This window comes from Lates calcarifer, linkage group LG21 (assembly GCF_001640805.2).
Source record: "Lates calcarifer isolate ASB-BC8 linkage group LG21, TLL_Latcal_v3, whole genome shotgun sequence".
Classification (NCBI taxonomy): domain Eukaryota; kingdom Metazoa; phylum Chordata; class Actinopteri; family Centropomidae; genus Lates; species Lates calcarifer.
The window spans coordinates 2,783,635-2,804,391 of NC_066853.1; the positions used below are offsets into that span (position 1 = coordinate 2,783,635).

Consider the following 20,757-nt stretch of genomic DNA (forward strand, 5'->3'; position numbering starts at 1 on the left):
TAATGGTGAATTCAGTGACAATGTGAAAAGGAACCACAGCATTAATTATAGTATATTAAGTTTCACGCTTATATGAACAAGATATCACCTCAAACGTAGCACAAATCACCTCAACTAACACTCGATAGGTCGACTAATAGGTCAGTGGAGTCTGGTAATGATATATAGTGATGTTTCAAGTCAAACAAAAGGGATCTTACTCTTTAATAAAAAGCTCTGTCTCTGTAGGAATCCTGTTTATAATCTTGTCAGACACTTATAATAACAATCTGCCTGTCAGTTGCAAAAAGTACCACACAAAATATGTCTCATTGTGGAGTTCAGACCTCGTAACAGCCTGTAAATAATTCCTCAACATTAAGAAATTAGAGGGGAAAGTTGCTGTAACCTTGTAAATTTTGTGCCAAGAAATGAAAATGAAATAAAAATCACATTTTACAGTTACAATAAGTACTTTATTGGTTCAACAGTGCTGCCAGCGCCTGACAGATAAATATACATCTATTTACAGCTTTGCTGAGAGACAATACAAACAGTCTCTTTGTAGACATAACATAGTGTTCTTCAGTGTTTAACTAACATACTTTGGGCTGGTTTCCTTGTTTCCAAGCATATGGGGTCCCCATTTAAAAGATGTGGTGAGTTAGGCTGTTTGTGTGTGGTGTGGGAGAAGCCCTGTTAAAAGTCTTGGTTTGTTAACATGTAAATGTGTTGTTACATGTGCAAATCATCAGACGGTGCAGCAGTAGATTAAGCAAAGTATATTCTCTGTGTGTGTTTTCTGTACAATAGATTGAAGCTATCAATGTAAGAAGAAAAAGTGACATCTGATATTGACTGTGTTCAGTGGCCAATTAGCCTCTTTATACTTTTACACTTGCATTGCGTAATTCATTGCTGGCATTTGCAAAATAGTGTACGTTTTCATAGATGCTAGTTATCATTTTTCGTTATATCTTTCTGTTTACTCTTGACACGTACAGGCATGCTCACACATTATCAGCTTGTTTCATTCACTCATAAGCCACAAACAATAGATCTATAAACACACGTTCAAGATGTTTAAAATCGGCCGACGAAGCAGCGATTTCGCACATCTCATATTCACCTCCAAGTTGCGAGTTTCTTTATTTTCCCCATGTGTTTGCTCTTTATTCCTTCTCTGTGGTCTATTTATACACTATTTATAATAAAAGACAAGATTTTTTTTGTCGTTTTGTTTCGCATTTGACTTTATTTTCCCACATCTCTTCCTCTACCCGTGCTGATCTGCATAGGTGACTAAAAGTCGACGCTAACGACTTTTCTCTTGTTTGTCCTTCAAGTTAGTAATGGCTCTAGTTATCCCCGCACGCTGTACGTCAGCATTTACTAAACTTTATATATTATATTCCTGAAAAACCTTCTCAAAGATCTCCGGCAGCAGCACCAACGTTTTGCAACATCCTCTCCACCCGTCACTTTAGGAGCGATATGTCATCGGCAAAGTCCCCGTGCGGGTGGAGGCAGCGGGCGAAGCGCCACTGGCACACCATGAGACACAGCGGCAGCATGAAGAGGGCGCAGATTCCCGCCATGATGTAGGCAATGGTCATGAGGGTGGACTCGTCCGTCTGCGGGATGTTGTAGCCGCAGTCCTCCAGGTCAATGCCGTGGAACGGGCCCTCCACCGAGGCTGTGCGAAACTCGTCGTGCACTAGAGACGGGAGAATGGGTGATTTAGAAACGCAAAGATCAGGACAACAGAGACTGTGAGATGCTATTAGGGCTGTTCCCCTGATAGTTGGAGATTCAAAACATGACAGTTTTACAGTGTCACGTGAAAACAACCTTTGTGCGCACTGATCTGCAATAATGCCTGAGAGTGCAGTACCGTGCCAGGCCAGTAGATGGTGATCTAACTTGATGAGTCTGCAGCACAAACACAGCTCGATAGTCCACTATTGTTGCTGTTGTTCTATTCAAGCATGGCTATAAGCCTTAAAATGTAATAACCACAAGCGAGGTGGAGTCATCACAATTTTCACAAGAACTGCGATTTCCTAATTTACGCGACGATGGTAAGCAAAAAATTTTGTCACACATTTTCGATCTGTTGTAAGCATAGTTAGCATGCATTAGCTCGGAAGGCTAACTCGACAAGTTAGCTATATTACATGAACGATGCTGTCACCCTGAACATCCCGCCGAACCACGTTCAAAACTCTGGTAGTTCAATAAAGCGTTGCTTGATAAAATGAAAAAGAAGGTACGAATAGTCGAATATTCTGAACAGCCAAATCTGATTTGACAAAATTTCCTGGTCGGGAACAGCCTTCGTTACTGCGACTATACATATCATCCTTTCTTCCTGTCCTCCTCACCGTGGCAGGTGCTGACAGCGAAGCCGATCCGTTTCTTTTCACGATCGAAGACCACGTAGAAACCCTCCATGATGACGGCCCCCATCACCGTACCGGTGCTGGACTGGGACACGGCAAACTTGTAGCAGTCCTCCTGGGCTGAAGCCACGTCCTCTACTGGCCGCAGATATTGCTGAAATAGAAACAGAGAGAAAGAACGATTGAGGATTTAGGTTTGTGTTACATTTTGTTTGTATGAAAGTGCTATACAAATAAAGTTTGAAATTAGTCCCAGGAAGTGTGATCCTTCGTTGCAATATGTTTGCGAACTCGTGACCTCACCACTGTCAAACTTAGGTGAAACTTTCCTGTTTAAAATGTCGCAGTGCTGTGTCCCGTGTTGTTTGAACAGATCTGAGTCCACAGAACCTTTCCTTGTCATGAGAAAATGTAAATGTGTTACATAATTTGTCCACCAGAGGGTGCTGATCAGTTTATTTTTCAGCTGTGAAATCTCCTGCTCAGCACTTTTTTTAAAACCAAATTTAAGGGATCCCACACATATATAAACTCTGTACCTCTGTGCACTGTAGAAGTCCTGATTTACCATCAGTGCCTGCTATAGAAATTACAACACAAGGCAAAGAAAGTTAAACTTTTCTCAAAAAGCCATCGGGATCACGGTCACAAGCCTCCCACAGGTTTTACCGCACTGAACCTTGTTTCTGTATCTCGCTGTCAAATCTCATTCATTCATTACATCACGACCTCTCTTTGTGGCTTTGGATTGAAAAAAAAAAAAGAGTTTTCAGAGCTCTGTGAAAAGCTTTAAAGAACATATTCAAGATAAAATGTAGTCATTATTTTTTTCCCGCATGCTACCTCGCCAACCTTTCGTCTATTGAGGAGTACATAAAAGACTGGTTGAAGGATGGGTGACTTTCTGTAGAGAGGAGTGCACAGAGAAATGAAAAAGAAGCCGTCAAATGAAATCACCTCTTCAGAATTACAAAGTCAATATAAGTCTAACTGGTGACAGAAATATTTAAAATTTCACTAAATATCAAAACTTCTTAAAAGGCTGGGAGGTAGACGTCCATCTCCTACGAGTTAAAGAAGTTTCATTGGGGAGTAATGACGCTTTAAATACAAGATTATATTTGGGAGCGTATACGCTCCTGTGGGCTTGTTATCATAATTCTTTTAGCCCTGGACAAAACGTAGATGTAACTTTTCAATCATGAATCCAGATAAAGTTAAACGTAGTCGTCCATTTATACAGAATTTAAGGTTTAATGAGGTCCAACGGGACAAAAGTCGATCACAGACATGAAAACATTTGTGAAATCTCCATTTTAATGCGACCACATTCACACTCTGTGTATTACCTGCGGTAGGATGGAGATCCTGAAAGACTGGTTGCGGTTTTCACTCATCAGGTACAAGGATATGACCGGAAAGATGTGCCAGGGCGTAGTACCAGCCTGCCAACATACCAGCTGCTCCCCCAACCAGAACCCAGAGGGAAACTGTTCTGTCTGAAAAGACACAGGGGTCAGGAGGACGTTTCATTCTTTCCCTCTCTTTATCATTCTTGCTCTCGCTTACAAAAAACAGGGTGATAAGGAGAGGATGGGCTCCAGACTGTGATCATTTTGACTCATTTTGTGACCATTTTTTGTGACTTTGCAAGTAAATTTTACTAACTAGGAGCAGCAGTTACAAACTTACAAATAAGTTTTATCGGCACACTCTTGGTACATTTTACACAACAACCACCATCTCGTTGTTTAAGCTAATAACAAAAAGAAGCTAAAACAAAAGCTTTCTATATGTAACTAACTGATTATTTTAGTTTGCCGTGAATCTAAAAACTTGGCAAATGACGAGACAAACTTTTTTAATGGTGCACTGTGTGAGAGACTTACAGGATTGGTAAGAACTATGATTGCATCAAGACGCAGGCTACAGTTCACTTAACGGCCACCAGGTGTCAGTAATAAGGAGGGTTTCTGGATTTCTACAACTAGAACCTTTAAATAATGAAGATTTTAATAATACTCTCATGTAATATAAAACTGAGTATTGTTACTTCTGGAAATTGTCACTTAAGATTGAAAAAAATATGAATGTACTGCGTTGAATGTGTTTTTAACCATTGTTCCTTAAATTTCCAGTAGGGGGCACCAATGCTACCAGTGGAAAAAGTTAAGCCTGGAGTCCTCTATAGCTGGGACTGACCGAAGAAGCAGCTTCAATGGCCTTGACTGCAGCCTGGAAGACTTTTCTAGGCAGCCGCAGGTTGGTGGTGCCACTGTCCACGATACTCTTATCGTAGTTGTACTGTAAAAGACAAAAAAGTCGTCAGAAATTACGATAAATAACTTGTGGTATCGAGGATTGAAGGTTTAAGACCTCACCTCTTTACAGTCCATGTTGAGATCCTGTCCGTTGACCTCGATTCGTACGATAATGACCTCGTAGTACCATTCCCTTCGGATGGGGGTGTACCACAGCTCTCCGACGTACAGCGACGAGTCCACGCCTCCGATAATCTGAGAGCACAGGGATTTAAATATCATCCGACGTTGCTGGTTTAAATATGATACTGGATGCTTTTTGTGTATTTGTGTCTCACCATGCTGCCGCCGACAGTAGCGCTGCCCAGGGAGTAGTTTTGGGTGAAGCCGGCTCCACACAGCTGAAGGGAGAAGAGGTTGGGGACGGGAGTCTGACGAACCAGGGAGTCGAAGAAAGGCTCTAATGTCTCGTCAGGCTGCAGGGAAAGAGAGAGAGGGGGATAGATTTACTTCTGAATGGCCGATTTCAACGATATTAAAAAAAGCTACATATTCTTCTCTCATCAAATGCTCCAGATGTCGGGTTGAATTTGAATCTAATCATTCAAAAGATATCAGATATCCATCCCCAGATCCACTGTCATCAGAGTATCATCGTAATAGTATCATCTTCTTACACCAGAACAGGAATTTAAACAGATAGAAAAAGTTTATTTTGCAGTAAAGTATTCTTGCCATCCTCTGGGACACACGTAGAGACGTTTACTTTTTTGTTTTAACTTATAAAGTTGTCATTTTTAACAGTATCATCAAGTATTACGCTTGATGAGTATTACATTAAGCTAATCATATCTGTCGCTGATATTAGCCCATAAAACAACAAGAAAGCAAAAAACCTGATGTTGAATTTTTTGTAATTTTCTTCAAAAAAACAACTGTAAACAAAAAAAAAAAAAAGAGCTCCAAAAAAAATGTCAACACAGAAAGTTGCACGCTTCTTTTGGATGGTGCTAGGAATAGGATTGCAAGGGGGTGGAAAATTTCCAGAAACTTTTCATGGGAATTGACAGGAATTAACTGGAAATTTTGGGTAATTTATACAAACTGTATCATATATAAACAAGCTGAGCAAACAGCCACCTCTTGATGTCCTGTGTCCGCCAAAGAGCATCAGAAAAACACAGATTTTTAACAACAAACTACTTTATTCTGTGTTTTTACTGGTTTTAATCACCTGGTCTGTTTGTTTTATGGAGGAGGAGACCTCTGCGGAGAATTCGGCTCACGGTAAAAACCCCTTCAACAATGAACACTGAACCAACTCTAGCCTAAAAACAAGCTGAGCTAACGTTAGCGGCTCTCACCCGGGCTATATCAGCGTAGGCCAGACCCAGGATTCCCTCCCAGTTGGACCCATTGATGAAGAAGCGATCGGACTGGGTGATGGCGGCAATGTTGGCGCGCAGCGTGGCGTTGGGGCCGTGCGGGACGGAGACCAGGTCGGTGCCCAGTTCGCCTTCCCAGCGGCCCTGGGTATAAGGTACGTACACGCTCCTACCGAGGTCACGGTACGAGCTGGAGCTGGAAGACGAAGAAGTGTTATTACAGTAAAAATAAAAAACAGGAAGTACTTATCTAAAACTTAGAATAGATTCTGACGTCTACTCACAGTGAACGATGGTAGTATCTCCGCAGAAAAGGATGAGCAGCCGCCCCGACAGCAAAGTTACTGCTTCCTGTATCCACCAGGATGTTCAACTAATGAGATGAAGAGAATAAGAAGAGAATAAAAAGAGAGAGAGAGAGAGAGAGCAATTTATTTATAATATATGCTGTATGCTTTCTGCAGAAATCAATAGGTTTGTAAAACTGACGCTTGGGTTACACTGTGAAATTGATTATGTTCAATCTCTGAAGGGCAAGTTAAATCTGTAACTCTGCTGCCTTGGAGACAGAGACACGTCCATTTCTAAAACAATTTTCTGTGCTATTGATGGCTTTACTTTTTTTACACTTGCAGGCTATTTTTTGGAAGCCTGCCTTAAAGGATAACTCTGATATTTCTGCACCTGAGTCTTGTTTTCCAGTGTTTTTAGGTGTAAATCTTTGGACCTTTGAAACAGCTGCTGCAATGCAATGAAATGGGAAATTGTCCATGTCAAAGTACATCCATTAAAGTGTTTGTTCCTTGTCACTGACAGGCCCAAATTGTTATTATAAGTGTCTGACAACATTATGGATAGGAATCCTACAGTCGACAGACCTTTTTATTAAAGAGGACTCCTTTTTATTAAAGAGGTACTGATACATAGTGATGTTTCTGGTAAAACAAAAAGGATCTTGCTCCTTTAATAAAACGCTCTATCTCTGTAGGAATCTCTACGACTCATTTACACCCAAAAACATGGGAAAATAAGGTCCAGGTTGAAAAATACCAGACTTATCCTTACAGCAGGTTTTTCCATCTCTTCCCCTCGTAGTGTCCTGTGCTGTTTCCTGTCGCCCTGAATGTCCTTCAGTCCCCCCCTCTGTCTCCTCTCTAACCCTCTACTCTTCTCAGATTCTCCTCCCCCTCCTCCCTCCCTCCCCCCATCTTCTGTCTGCATCTCTGTGTGAGTATCACATTTTGCACCATCAGTCAAAACAGTTACTGAGTGTGTGAATGGAGCACAAAGACTTATAATTTGCGTTTCCTTCTCTTTGCACCTGCTGTTTTAATACAGAAAACACCCAAACAGACGAGGACGATCTGCTCAATAATGGATCGGCTCTTTGAAATATCCACTGCTGTCTCGAGGGCCGGGCCTGAAATCCCTGAATAAATGCTGACGACCGACCGCCGCCAGCCGTCGCCGTCGTCCACCTCGCACAGGCCTGGATATACTGTCTCTACAAACACCACTGCTGTCAGTAATAATGCTGGACACGGATTTCTGCTGACTGCACAGGATAAATCTGATTTTTTCCCCTTGTTCTGAGTCACCTGGCTCTGGACAAAATAACTCACATGACCACATAAAACACATCCTGACACACTGAGACCCCCCCCCCAATCTCTTCCTGTCCTCCCTGGCAGAGTTCCTGTCTGCTCCAGCCATTATATTTACCCGCCTCCCTCCCTCCACTATGGCGGTTACCAGAAGAGAAAGTTACTGTAAATGACTTGAGGTCATTCCCACAACTTTGCATCTACCACTGTTATCATTTATTATATTAATTAAAGTTCAAGACCACTTTGCTCCTAACATTGCTCTCAATCTATTTTATGTTCATTTATTTATTTATATAAACCTTTATTTATCTGGATGCAGAGGCTTTTAAAGCCTTAAAGTCATTTAGGTAATTTGATATACTGGAGTTTATTAAGGGCCTGCATTTTGTTTTTATCCTGACTGCTCATTTTAAAGGATAACTGCAGGATTTTTTTAACCTGGGCCTTGTTTTCCCATTGTTTGGACAATATTTGTCCACTAAAGTAATTCAGATTGTTACAACATTATGGATAGGATTCCTACAGAGACAGACCTTTTAATTTAACCAGAAACATCGCTTTATATCACTACCAGACTCCATTGACAAAAACACAAATTGAACTGAGCAGAGCACAGGAGCTGCTGGAATACCACTGCCTCGATTTGTTGGTTTGTTTGTGTTATTGTGTGACTTTCGGTGGTAGAAAGAGTATTAAAACGCTTTATTAAAGTAAAAGTACCACACAATAACACAAACAAACTAACAGAACAAAGCAGTGATATTACAGCAGCTGCTCGGTAAAATTTGAGCTTTTGTCATCAGAGTCTGGTAGTGATAAAAGTGCTGTTTCTGGTTAAACAAAAAGGATTTTACACTTAAATAAAAAGGTCTATCTCTGTCTGAAGTATCCAGATCCTTTAATTAGGTAAAGGTACCACACAATAACACAAAAATAAGAGAACTCCAATTGCTCCAAACATTCTTAACCATCCAAATCTGCTCTTGATTTGTTGTCCTGAATGATAAAATCCCACTTGATCGTAAATTTTGAGGTGCGTTATTAGCATAACTCCCTTCCTCTTCTTCTCCTACCACCTCGTCACTTTCTCTCTCTTCCTCCCTCCCTCTATCCATCGCCCTCTGTGTGCCAGCCTGTACACCACAGCTGCACCCAGCTGGCACTCCTCACTCTGCAGAATTAATGGTTCCATTATCTGTCTGTATCATTCAGTCCTTTCTTTCAGTCTCTCTCTCACACACACACACACACATACATAAAGAGGCCATCTGTTACTGCAGGGCCATCAACAGTATTGGACAATCAGAAAGTATATTTTCAGATAAGGATAACTGGTATTTTTTAACCTATCTCCTATCTCTTAATAGGGACAAAAATCAATGGAATGGTGCAGTATTAATTATCCATGGCCAAGAATGTCAGGCTCAGATTGCTATTATAAGTGTCTGACAACATTATGGATATGATTCCTACAGAGATAGAGCTTTTTATTAAAGAGGAGGATCCGTTTTGTTTGACCAGAAACATTGCTATATATCAATACCAGACTCCATTGACAAAAACAGGAATTTTACCAAGCAGAACACAGGAGCTGTTGCCTCCATCTGTTAGTTCGTTTGTGTTATCGTGTGGTATTTTAACTTGTATAAAGTTTATGAATACTTCTCCCACCACTGAAAGTTACACAATAACACAAACAAACTAACCGAGCAAAGTAGTGGTATTTCAGCAGCTCCAGTGTTCTGCTCAGTAAAATTCCTGTTTTTGTCAATGGAGTCTGGTAGTGACATATAGTGATTTTTCTGGTGCTGCTGCAATGTAATCGTAAAGGATCCTAACAGAGATAGATCTTTTTATTAAAGAGTTAAGAGCCTTTTTGTTTGACCAGAAACAGACATTTTATACATACCAGACTCCATTGACAAAAGCAGTAATTTTACAGAGCAGAACACAGGAGCTGCTGGAATACCACTGCCTTGATCTGTTAGTTAGTTTGTTTGTGATCTTTACATTAGTAGAAATACATCAATAACATAACTAACTAACAGATCGAGCAGTGGTATTCCAGCAGCTCCTGTGTCCCTGCTTGGTAAAATTCCTGTTTTTGTCAATGGAGTCTGGTATTGATATATAGCAATATTTCTGGTCAAACAAAAAGGATCTTACTCTTTAATAAATAGCCTGTCTCTGTAGGAATAATATCCATAATGTTGTAAGACACTTATGATAACAATCTGAGCAAGTTCGAAACACCTTTAATTTCAACTTCCCTATTCATCTGGTGAAATCCTACATTAAAAACACTTAACTATGAGATTATTTCATTAATTAATGGCACAAATTGCTAGTGTCTTTTATCGTGTGATTATAATATCGCTGTAGGCCTTTAAGAGAGTGTCTAGGCCCTTGAAATTTGAGGTCAAAGTCCAATAAATGCACAATTGTACGTCTTTAATTTGTTTAATTAATAAATTAACACTGGATTTCATGATTATGTTGAGGCAGCACCACAGAGAGTTAAGTATACCTGGTATTTCATTCATGACTCCTGCCAATAAAGCAGATTAAATTCAACAGAGAGACACAAAGACAGAGAGAGACGCCATGTATGAAGCCGTTACCTTCTGCGGAGGAGAGCCCACCGCCATTTCCACGTAGTATCCCTGTCCGGACTTCCCACGCAGGTTATCGATCATGTCCACGAAGCTGATACCGCCCGCTGCCGCTCCTCTCCGCCTGCGCGCAGGATACCTCCCCGCGTTGCCGCGTTCGATCCTCAAAGCCGCTGCTGCTGCTGCTGTAGCGGATGCGGCAGCGGCAGGTGGCAGCGGCGGCGATGACTGCTCAGCGCGGGCGCCTTGCCGCAGTGGCACGCGGATGGCGAGAGGCAGGCCCGAGGCGTCCGGCGCGGATTGACCGCTACCGAGCCAACACAAAGTCGTCCATATGAGAAGACTCGTCAGCCAGCGAGCCGGTAACGTCGACGCCTCCATGCTGAGACGCGATAAAGTTGTATTTTTGGTTGTTGTTTTTTTTTTTGGTTTTGACTTAACGGCGCCCCGCGTTCAGTTTGACATCCAGCGCGCGGCGGCGGAGCCGAAGAGATCAGGTGGCGATGATGCTAAAATGACGGCTAAAAACATGTTGGCAGTTGAAGCACAAATATGAAGAAGGACGGGGTCGCTGTGTTTTTGCTCTTGACGTTAACTTGTGGAGAAGACACCACGACAAAGTAACGTGTAAATTCAAAAAAATCAACCCCAACGGTTAAGCCAGGGAACCGTTGGTGTCACGGATAATTTGAGGCGACGCGTAAATCACAGGTTCTCCCTCCGCGCGCCGTGTTATCAACAAACCGCAGGCCCCGTGTCGTTTTCTCCGCACATCCTCACGTCGAACGACCGAGACCATCGTCGGTGGGTAGGCTGGCCGGCCGGCGAGCTACCGTAATCCGCATCCTTCGCCCTTTCCCGACCCGTTCATTCTGTTCTCCGCCTTCTAGTCTATCACCTCCTCCTCCTCCTCCATCCACCCCGCTGCATCCTCCAGAGCTGCGAGAGCGCGAGCATCACCGCCGTCAAGTTAAAATTCAAAACAGACGGACTTCCTGTAAGGATTTTCAAAATAAAACAGGAATAACTGCCAAACCACTGTGTAAAGTGAGGACAGTTTGCCTTTATTGGCTAATTATCCCTTGATGAAATCCATACTTTACCTTACGTAAGTAAATGCGCTAAAATGCTATATTTTTAGATCAAGTAATAAATAAACATCATACTTTTTTAAAATCCCAAACTGAAATAAAAGCTTATTCCCACCTCCTACCTAGTCATTACCAGATTAATCACTCCACTTTGATGTTCTGTTGTCAAGTGCAACAACTTAAGGCAGTCCTAAAACCCGGAAACAAGTTAGCATTTTTTGCACCTTCCGGTTCCCTGTCCCTTAGTTTTTTTTGAATGGGGATTTTGGTTAGATACCTGAAATAAAATCTGCAATTAGCACACACTCAAGAAACGACATCGAATATGTCATAAGTCGTAACACGTCATTTTTTAAGCGTTTACATTTCTTTAAAAAACTCGCTAAATGAGACTATAGAGGTTGTCGAAGACATTAAACGTCATCACGCCGGGCAAAAATCTAGTCCGTCTTTACAGCCTCGCACTCTTGCAAACTCTTCTAACTTCTAATCTTTTCCAACTTGCTTTTGTAGAAGAGGTCAGAGCTAAATTAAATAACAAGTTGGAGGCTTATTGGTGTTGACGTTGAAGTCATGCGACCGTTGTGTAATTTGTTCATAGCCTAACTGAAGCGTTTTACTTAGCTTCAAAAATCATAACAGTGCTGTTCAGTTGTGAAGATTATCCTGGAGAACAAAACGTGTAAGTATCATAAACCTTTGTTGGCCACAGATCTTATTTTCTGGAATAATACAAAAGCTAATGGAAAGATCCATTGGCTTTTAGCCGAGGGAACCAGGGTGATGCTAACTTCCGGGTAGAGTGGCGCAGGGATGACGTATTTTTATAGGCCAGCCCGGAAGTCGGCATCACCCTGTCTCCCTCTACAAAAAGCCAATGGGATTTTTTTCAACATACAAACATATTTTGCTCTTTTTCCTAAAGTCTTTTAGTTTGAAAGCAAAGTCACTATCATGTCTTGGCTCTTGCCACTTCCTCAGGAGATAACCATGTCATGCTACACATTCTGGGTAATGAAGTTTTCATGGTGATTCCCATACCCATTATACATTCGCTCTGATCCAGAACAAGTCAGTTTTTAAAAACCGTTAATATAACCTAGATTTCAGAAAAATCCTGGACCAAAATTTCAGAATGTATTTTTTATTTTATTTCAGACAATAAACAGATGCATTGCGGTTGCACAAATGTTATAGGGACAACTTACCATGTGATTATATTAAATGCAACTCACTGTATTGTGGTTGTTGTAGTTTCTCTGCCTGTTTATTTCTATACCATTGTATTGTTGCTATAATGTGTTGTCCTTCACTAACATGATTCTGTAGTTCTCTTATTGTAACCTCTGGTATTTATAGCATTTAGCATCACTGCATTACATCTATTATGGTCCTTATAAATTAAAGGATATCACAAACTATGTACATTTATTACAAACACACAAGATGCAAATTAAATTCTCTCTTTATAGCAGGTTGTCTCTCTCTTGAGATGATCCTTCACAGTCCCAGCAGGAAGGAAGAGGGAGGAAGGAAGCAGGTGCTAATAAACCGTCTCCATCTTTCCTCTCCACGGCGAGTCCCAGAGAGTCTTTACAGGGGTGGAAGACTCCACACTGCTCCACTGTCAACGAGGCCGAGTCCTCCTGTCCTGAGGATGCAGAAGAAAGTGGGTGGGTATGACTAATCAGCATTTAGTTCAAATTTCTTGTTTCGTCTGTCTGTTAAATCTAATTGTTATTTGTGTGAAACTGACATAGTGGATGTACCAACTCTAAAAAGACTCACTGGTTGAAGTCTTCGAGTCCCAGCTTCTCTGCTCCCCAGGTTTGGTGGTGAGGTGCTCAGTTCTGCCCTCTGGTGGGCACCACACAGCCAGGGGCCTGGAATTACCCACCCTAAATCAGACACACAAACGCACCGGTAGATATTCACCCTGTATGTAATCGCACAAGCAGCGCAGACAGACTTATACATTCCTGCACACACACGCACAGATATGTCTATCCTATAAATCTCCTCATGCCTCCACCACATGAACCTCCTTAGCATACAAAGGTCAAAGGTCAGAGATTAGCTATCGTCCAGACTGGCCCCTTATCGCTGTTTACCAGCTGATAACGGTGATAAAGATACACAGTGATCTGGTCCTGATTTCAAGGGAAAGATGTGTTTCTTCATCAGGCAAACTGTGACTGACTCTCACCAGTCTTGTGGGTCTGTAGTCCTGAAGCCTTTAGCAAACGGGTTGCTGGCGATTTTTAGCTGAGTGATCTGAGAGAGAGAGAGGGAATAAACAATGATACAACAGTGTCAAACATGTCTGATGAGCCCTGGGTGATGTTTAGTTTGAGGCTGACTGATCACGGGTTTCTGTACCCGGTGGTTCTGGTAGGCGGTGACAGCCATGAAGCGAGTCTCAGGGAAGGAGAAGGAGCAGAAGTTCCTGTAAGCGTTTACGTGGCTGTCAGGCGTCGGATCCACGTACACCACGTGGAAGCGCGGCTGGTAGCGATGCATGGAGCTTAAAATCATCTGTTAAGGAAAATACGAGAAAACACACAAGAAGAAGTAAAAAAAGAGATGTTTATTTATCTATGTACTTAATTTCTTAAGCTTTATTCCCCCTTCACCCTTTTTTATGCTCTTAAAGAATCAGTGTGTAACATTTATGGGAATCTACTGGCAGAAATTGAGTAGCCCTGCACACACTAAAAGATTCTTAAAATCTTAACTGATTTAGAAAATGTGAGAGACCACAGGCATGACAACAAATAATGTCGGATTTCACTGTTTTGTTCTCTAGTGTGTGATGTGCAGAGAGAAGACCGACACACCCACACCACACACTAACAAATTCACCACCAACAAATAAGAGTCTGGACTCTCACAACTCCAAATCCGACGACTTTAGAGGAAACAAACATGGCGGACGATGGTGTATCTTGTTTGTTGTGATTCCATCTTCAGTCAGCTGCTTCCTGTTTGGCTATCGTTCTCTTCCATGTGACAATCCACAAAGAGCAAGCTTGGATGACCTCAGTGTTCCCCCCACAGAACAGTATTTCTGATCGTAAATATTGATCGTTATATTTCTTCCGAGCAGGGAGGGAGGGTAAAACCACTCTGAACACACCTAACATAATACCTAAGATAAACCCCCCTCCTGATCAAAGTCAGCAATGGTCTGATTATCTGATGGTTCTACAGATTATCTTATCAGATTCTCCTGTGGTGTGAGGTGTGTTCAGAGTGATTTTACCCTCCCTGATCAATATCAAAAGTTCAATATTTACGATCACATGAAATAGAACGATAGCCAATCAGGAAGCAAGGTGACTGAAGACGGAAGCACAACAAACAAGAGACACCGTCGTCCGCCATGTTGTTTCCTCTAATATCGTCAGATTTGGAGTTGTGAGAGTCCAGACTCTGGTTGTTGGTGGTGAATCTGTTAGTGTGTGGTGTGGCTTTGTCGGTCTCCTCTCTGCACATCACACACTAGAGAACAAAGCAGTGAAATCTGACATTATTTGTTGTTATGCCTGTGGTCTCTCACATTTTCTAAATCAGTTAAGATTTTAAAAATCTTTTAGTGTGTGCAGGGCTTAGGAGGAGCCATTTATATCTACACAGGGAGCGGGTCCTCGTCCATGGAGTCAGCCATGTTTCTACAGTAGCCCAGAATGGACAAACTGAACGCCTTGTGCATTTTAAGTGATGCCACAGCTTGTATTCGGAAGGCAGCTAATTGCTATAGACTAACAACTAAATATAATATTTAATTACAGCCTTATAAACAAACGTCTTCACTCGACAGACTAATCAATGCGGTAGTTGCCTCTAAATCCTGCGCACTGGTCCTTTAAAAACATGCAGGAGTCAGAATAATGACATTGACTGACGTGTCCGTTGTCATCCAGCAAGTTGTTGGTGAGTTTGAGAGTGTCAAAGGACACGGTCTGCTTCATCCACTGAGCTCCGCGGGCGGGCGAGTCCGGGTGGAAGTGCATCCGGCTCGGGGCCGCGACGTCTGCTCGCCCCGCCACCAACCAGGACGAGCTGTGGAATGCATATCTGACACAAAAACACGCACATAAATGGATAAAAAAAATGATAGAAACACCAGAACAGATCACAAATATGCTGTATAATATCTGACCTGTATCTTTTATCGTCAACAGGGATGAAGTCCATGAGCAGGACGTACTCAGCCGCAGGATCCATCCCGGAGATTCGCACCTGGAACGTCGGAAACATCCTCCTGCAAGACACATGAGCACATGCAAGGAAATGCAAGAAAAGGTAATTAAAGAGCAGAAATACGAGCTGTGAGCGTCACCTCCCAGCTTTGGTCACGATCATCTCCGTGCCCAGCTGGTCGAACTGCAGCCAGAGCGCGTGCATCTCCAGCTGAACTCTGACCCCGCTGACCTGAGGCGCCTTGGCGTTCAACAGTGACCCCCCGTCCGCACAGCAGGGCGGGGATAGTTCACAGCTCTGAGGCAGCTGAGGAACCGAGCAGGGGAGAGCGGGAATGTGTGGTGTCGAGCACTCGCCAGCCATACTTTGATTTGACGCTCTCAGAGACAAACAATACGATTTAATTAGCTGTTTTGTTTTGTCCTCAACTCCTGCCACTACAACAGGAAGTTGGAAACTCTCTCAGTCTTCCTCCACGTACGTCCAAGCGTCAGCCGTCAGGACTGGTTCTTGTGTCCGGGAACAAGCCGGTTTTATACACCACCAGACTCTCACTGGGGACCTCATCCATTACAATACTCACCGTGCTACTGACACACACTAATCACAGCTGCACGGACGCCCGCATGCTGCAAATCCCTGTTGTTTCATATCGCCTGAAGCCTTAACGTGGAGCTTGTTTTGACCAATCAGTGGCACATTAATAACGTCCTAATCAGCCCTGGTGTTACTGGGTGTGGACAGATGAAACTGCTTTTTATTATTCATCGCAGTTTCAACACCGTGCTAATTGGAGAATCTGGATATTTCTGGTTTTGTCTCATGGTTTATAGTTTATTTATAAAATGCTACACATGAGATTGTGTCTGGGATACGACAGTAAAGATAAAGTCCTGGTCACACATGAAGACCTGGCATTAATCCTAATCAATAACACCTGAAAACAAGCCACAAATGATTTAATATATGAGTTTGTGGAAGTGTTTAGACTACGTCTGCATCCCTGTGTGGCCCCTGTGATGAGACAGTGTTGAAAGGGTTTCCAGCCTGAGGGATCCGAACCAGAAAAAGAGGGATTTTCCCCCCAGTAAAGCAACTCATTAATCACAGCTTTCAAGACCACAGGGCAGAAATATCTCATATTATTGGATGGCTGTCTTAAATAGGACTGATTGTATTAATATTGTGGATTTTTTTGATCAATAATGACCTCTTTAAATGTGTCATATGACCCTAGAAGCCAAAAAAAAAACCCTGAATATGTAGGCGTAGTAGCTCAAATTAACTTTATTCTACATGCATCATTAACTGTGAAAAGTCGGAGTCAGAGAGCAAAGTAGTATAAACAGTCAGATGTTTATTGAGCTGTATTTTCATCAAAAGCACAGTTTTCATCAAACAAGCATCGTTACACAGAGGTTCAGGCACTTGTGATAGCTCACATACAATCCCTACAACAAAATGTAAGCAGCTGGCATGTGAAGGGTAAAGCATGTGTCTGTGTGTCTTTTTGCTTGAATGTGTGCTTGAGCATCTGCGCATGAAGTCAGGTGTCTGCTTGGGAGATAAAGAGATAAGACAGAAAGAGAGAGAGTCCCGCCATTTTGTTGCAGAGAAGTGCATCAATCAGGCATTGGCTTCATCTGTGCGTGCGTGCGAGGGAAAGAAGGAATGGACAGAAAGAGAGGTGGAATGGATCGAGGACGGACAGGTGGGTGAGGTTAGTCACGGGAACAGGCCGGAGAAGGGTTTAGTTCTTGGTGACGGTGGCTGCGATGACCTCGAAGATATCTTGGAGCTTAAGCTTGATGTCCATGGCCAAGGGTGCGATCCTCTCCCTCAGAGCGACGATGTCCTTGGTGTCGATGTTCTGTGCCTGGCCATAGGCCTGCTTCAGCTGCTCCTTGTATTCTTCAACGTAGGGGCTTGCCATCGCCTTCAGAGCCTCCAGACGCTCGTGGACCTTGGCACGCACAGTCTCCACAATGGGCATCAGGGCGGTCTTGGTCTCCTCCACGTTGGTGGCCACCTTGACGCGCATCTCCTCCACAAGAGGCTCCAGCTTGGTCCTCAGGGCGTCCATCTCGGCTGTGTGCTTGGCGTAGTACTCGTTGATGATGGGGTCCATCTGGGCGCGGTACTCCTCAATGTGCTTATTGACGACATCCCTCAGATTAGTGCGCATGGGCTCGATCTCGGTTTTCAGGGCCTCGATGTCGTTCAGGATGGAGGTGCGGAGGTCAGCGGTGGCGTCAGCGATGGTGGTGACGACGTGGTCGGTGACAGGGGAAACCTGAGCCTGCAGAGTCTTGATGTTGTTGTGCATTTCATCCAGGCGCTGAGTCAGAGCGTTCCTGGGAGAGGAAAATCACAAACATCGGTCAGCGAACAGTTTAACGAACCAGCGACTGAGCAGATAATCAGTTGGGAGTGTGGCATGGCCTTACTTCAGGTCCTTGTACTCGGTGTCATCGAGCTGGGCCAGGGCTCTTTGGGCACTTTCCTTCACCTGGGTCAGGTAGACGTCCATAGCGGCCCGGACGTGGGCCAGCTGGGAGGGAGCATCAGCCTGCAGGGAAGCGGCATGAGAGCCTGCGAGTGAACGGAGAGGAGTCAGAAAACAGTGTTTCAAAGCAGAAAATGTATTTTAGATGTTTAGGTAAGAGTACTCACCGACGGCCAGCAGAAGGGCCAGAGCGAGAGCCACAAATTTCATGATGGTGGTCTAGAGTGGAAGAAGAGGCAACAGTTAATGAACCAAAAAGAAAAGAAAGTCTTGACCCCCCCCGCCTAAATCAACGCAAAGACCAGATAAGCATTCTTAACGTCTTAAAAGCTGCACACTCATCCCTGAATCGGCCCCAAATGAGTTCACACTAAACATATGGCCGTCTATTAAAAGCGCCTGTAATCTGGGGGAGATTAGACGGACAGCTCAGGTCGATTAGCTCTAGTATGTAATCCTGATCCAGGCTTTTAGAGTTACAGCAAATGAGCTCGATCCAGAGGCACCTGAGAGCTTAGAACTGCCGAAAAGTCGCCCCGGGCTGAGCAGCATTATCCCAAAGTTACGGTTAAATGAAATGTCAAATAAAAGTTATCTCCGCTCCAGAGAAGCTTATTTTTGCCATTATTTCAGAACGACGACCCAGTCTACAAAGCCCAAAAAGTCCCAGAGCAGGAGCAGCAGCTTGTTTGTCTTACCTGGTGGAGTTCTTGACGAGACTGAACAACTTCGGCACAGAGCAGACTTTTTATAGAGGGGATGAGGATGGGGGAGGAGGGGGAGGTGTGAGAGCTGTGTGTCTCCGTGGAGGTGGACCTCACCCCCCCGCCATCCTCCTCAGCAGGAGGGGGGGGACTAGGTTGAGAGTTCAATGGTCACACACAGCCACAGATTCACTTGGATTAACAGCAGTATCTGAAACTTTTACAGAAGCACAAACATTTCTTAGAAAGAGTTGACAATCCCGAGATAGATAAAGGTAGAAAATGTGTTTTTTTATGATGTGAAACAGGCAGGAGACTTAACTAAGAGAAGGTGTTTAAATTTTCTTAATTTATTCGCAGCATAAACCCCCACCCCCCCAACATTTGTCACAGGACAGGAAAAGAAAACTTTATTTACAGTCCTAGCTCTTCCAAATGGCTGCCAAGAAAAACAAACAAGAGCAAACAGAAGACAAGTGACTTGACGCAATCGACCGAGGGCCGAGATACAATCGCCTTTACTCAATAAATCACGGATAAGAAAATATGCATGATTTCTTCCCCCTCCCTTCAGCGACTGCAACTTAATCTAGATACAGGACTTATCTCTGTGTACGGATAACAAAACATGTGGTTGGTTTGTTGGTTCATTTGTGTGTGCGATGATTAATGGGTCAAAGTGTGGTGTGTGTGCCATGCTGTTGTTTGTTGTCCTGTCACCACTGGACTTTGTCACCCTGGCTTCATGTAGTTTTGGGGGTAATAAGACAGATTATAGTAAAACAGAGCTGCCTATAATTATTCATGGGTAATACACTTAAAAAAACAGCTTTTTAAAAAAAGTTTACATCTTCTTTTTTAGGGGTTTTCTGCGAGAAATATTTAAAAAACACAGATACAAAGTGAAAGTGTGAGTAAAATAAAGTCAAAATACTAAATGTACATTAAAATCAAGCTCTGGTTCTGCTATTTTTTCATCAACCTTTGTGCTAAAGGAGAATATACCTTCTAATATTTCAGGTATCTGCAGAGTGAAAACCAGGTCTTACAGTGCAGGGTTATTAGGTGCAACGTTAATCATTGTCATCACTGGTCACCAAGATACTGGTCTGTGTTTCTTGCACAATGTAAGAGCCTATATAATCAATACACATTTCTCTGAATACCATTACACTAAATTCCTGTACTGTCAATACTTGTGATTGCAACACGTCTTGTGCAACGTGTGAGATATGTACAGTAACATAGTGGTGATGAGGGGTTTTTAATCTGAATTACATGTCAAAAAAGTGTGTTAAATATCCTCTGAAATGCTGGAACACTCTCCAACTGCAATATAATAAGTGATCAGAAAATTAGGAACCCCTTTACAGTGTAGAGAAATCCAATAAGTATTAGTTTTGCAGTCATTTTTGAGAATGTATATGGTATATTGGAAATCAGGAACTAAACCTAAATGATGAAGGAAGCTGGTCTTATTTGTTGCAAAGCTATTTAACAAAACAAAATTCCAGTATCATAAAACATTTAGTCTCCTGCAGTTCCTCTTTTCCTACTTAAAAGCCAAGTTTTACATTTACATTTTACCATTTGCCTTTGTTATTCATCATCTGACACTGTCACTGTCTCTTCTCCTCTGTCTCTCACGCCTACGACTGCAAAATCATTCACTCTACATGTTTATGAGCGGGAGCCGAAGCCGAGAACCGATGAACTCCGTGAAGACAGAGGGGTGTCAGAGCTGCCACCTCCGCGAGCCTCATCGACGCCTGCCGGGGTCATGCTGTTGTTACTGACTCCAGCCATTTGTCTGACAAGTTAGTTAAAAATGCAGCAGCTAGTGTGAAAGAAGTACCAATGGAAGCATGTATTTCTGCTGAATTTTTATATACCTTGAAGGATTATTCTGTTTTGTTTAACTAGAGACATAGTTAAATATCAATACCAGACTCCAATTGACAAAATCAGGAATTTTACCAAGCAAGGAACACAGGAGTTGCTGAAATA

At 42.8% G+C, this 20,757-nt stretch overlaps 3 protein-coding genes across 3 annotated transcripts; all 3 read right to left on the bottom strand.

Annotated features, from left to right (window-relative positions):
* Positions 1–433: 433 nt before the first annotated feature.
* bace1 (beta-secretase 1) lies at positions 434–11,189 on the bottom strand. The gene is made up of 9 exons (XM_018687614.2): positions 10,256–11,189; positions 6,312–6,400; positions 6,007–6,223; positions 4,981–5,118; positions 4,763–4,897; positions 4,584–4,685; positions 3,731–3,880; positions 2,364–2,535; positions 434–1,696 (listed from the first exon to the last, which is right to left on the bottom strand). Exons 1-9 carry the CDS (start codon positions 10,625–10,627, stop codon positions 1,458–1,460), a joined length of 1,614 nt encoding a protein of 537 aa, XP_018543130.1. The 5' UTR covers positions 10,628–11,189; the 3' UTR covers positions 434–1,457.
* An 845-nt stretch (positions 11,190–12,034) lies between these two features.
* On the bottom strand, positions 12,035–16,732 carry LOC108890651 (T-box transcription factor TBX1). Its single transcript, XM_051065388.1, has 7 exons — positions 15,680–16,732; positions 15,500–15,601; positions 15,243–15,414; positions 13,717–13,872; positions 13,544–13,611; positions 13,126–13,235; positions 12,035–12,988 (listed from the first exon to the last, which is right to left on the bottom strand). The coding sequence occupies exons 1-7, from the start codon at positions 15,901–15,903 to the stop codon at positions 12,804–12,806; spliced, it is 1,017 nt and encodes a 338-aa protein (XP_050921345.1). The 5' UTR covers positions 15,904–16,732; the 3' UTR covers positions 12,035–12,803.
* Positions 16,733–16,877: 145 nt separating this feature from the next.
* Positions 16,878–18,849, bottom strand: apoa1b (apolipoprotein A-Ib). The gene is made up of 4 exons (XM_018687615.2): positions 18,745–18,849; positions 18,214–18,265; positions 17,988–18,132; positions 16,878–17,894 (listed from the first exon to the last, which is right to left on the bottom strand). Exons 2-4 carry the CDS (start codon positions 18,254–18,256, stop codon positions 17,291–17,293), a joined length of 792 nt encoding a protein of 263 aa, XP_018543131.1. The 5' UTR covers positions 18,257–18,265; positions 18,745–18,849; the 3' UTR covers positions 16,878–17,290.
* Between the last annotated feature and the right edge of the window lie 1,908 nt (positions 18,850–20,757).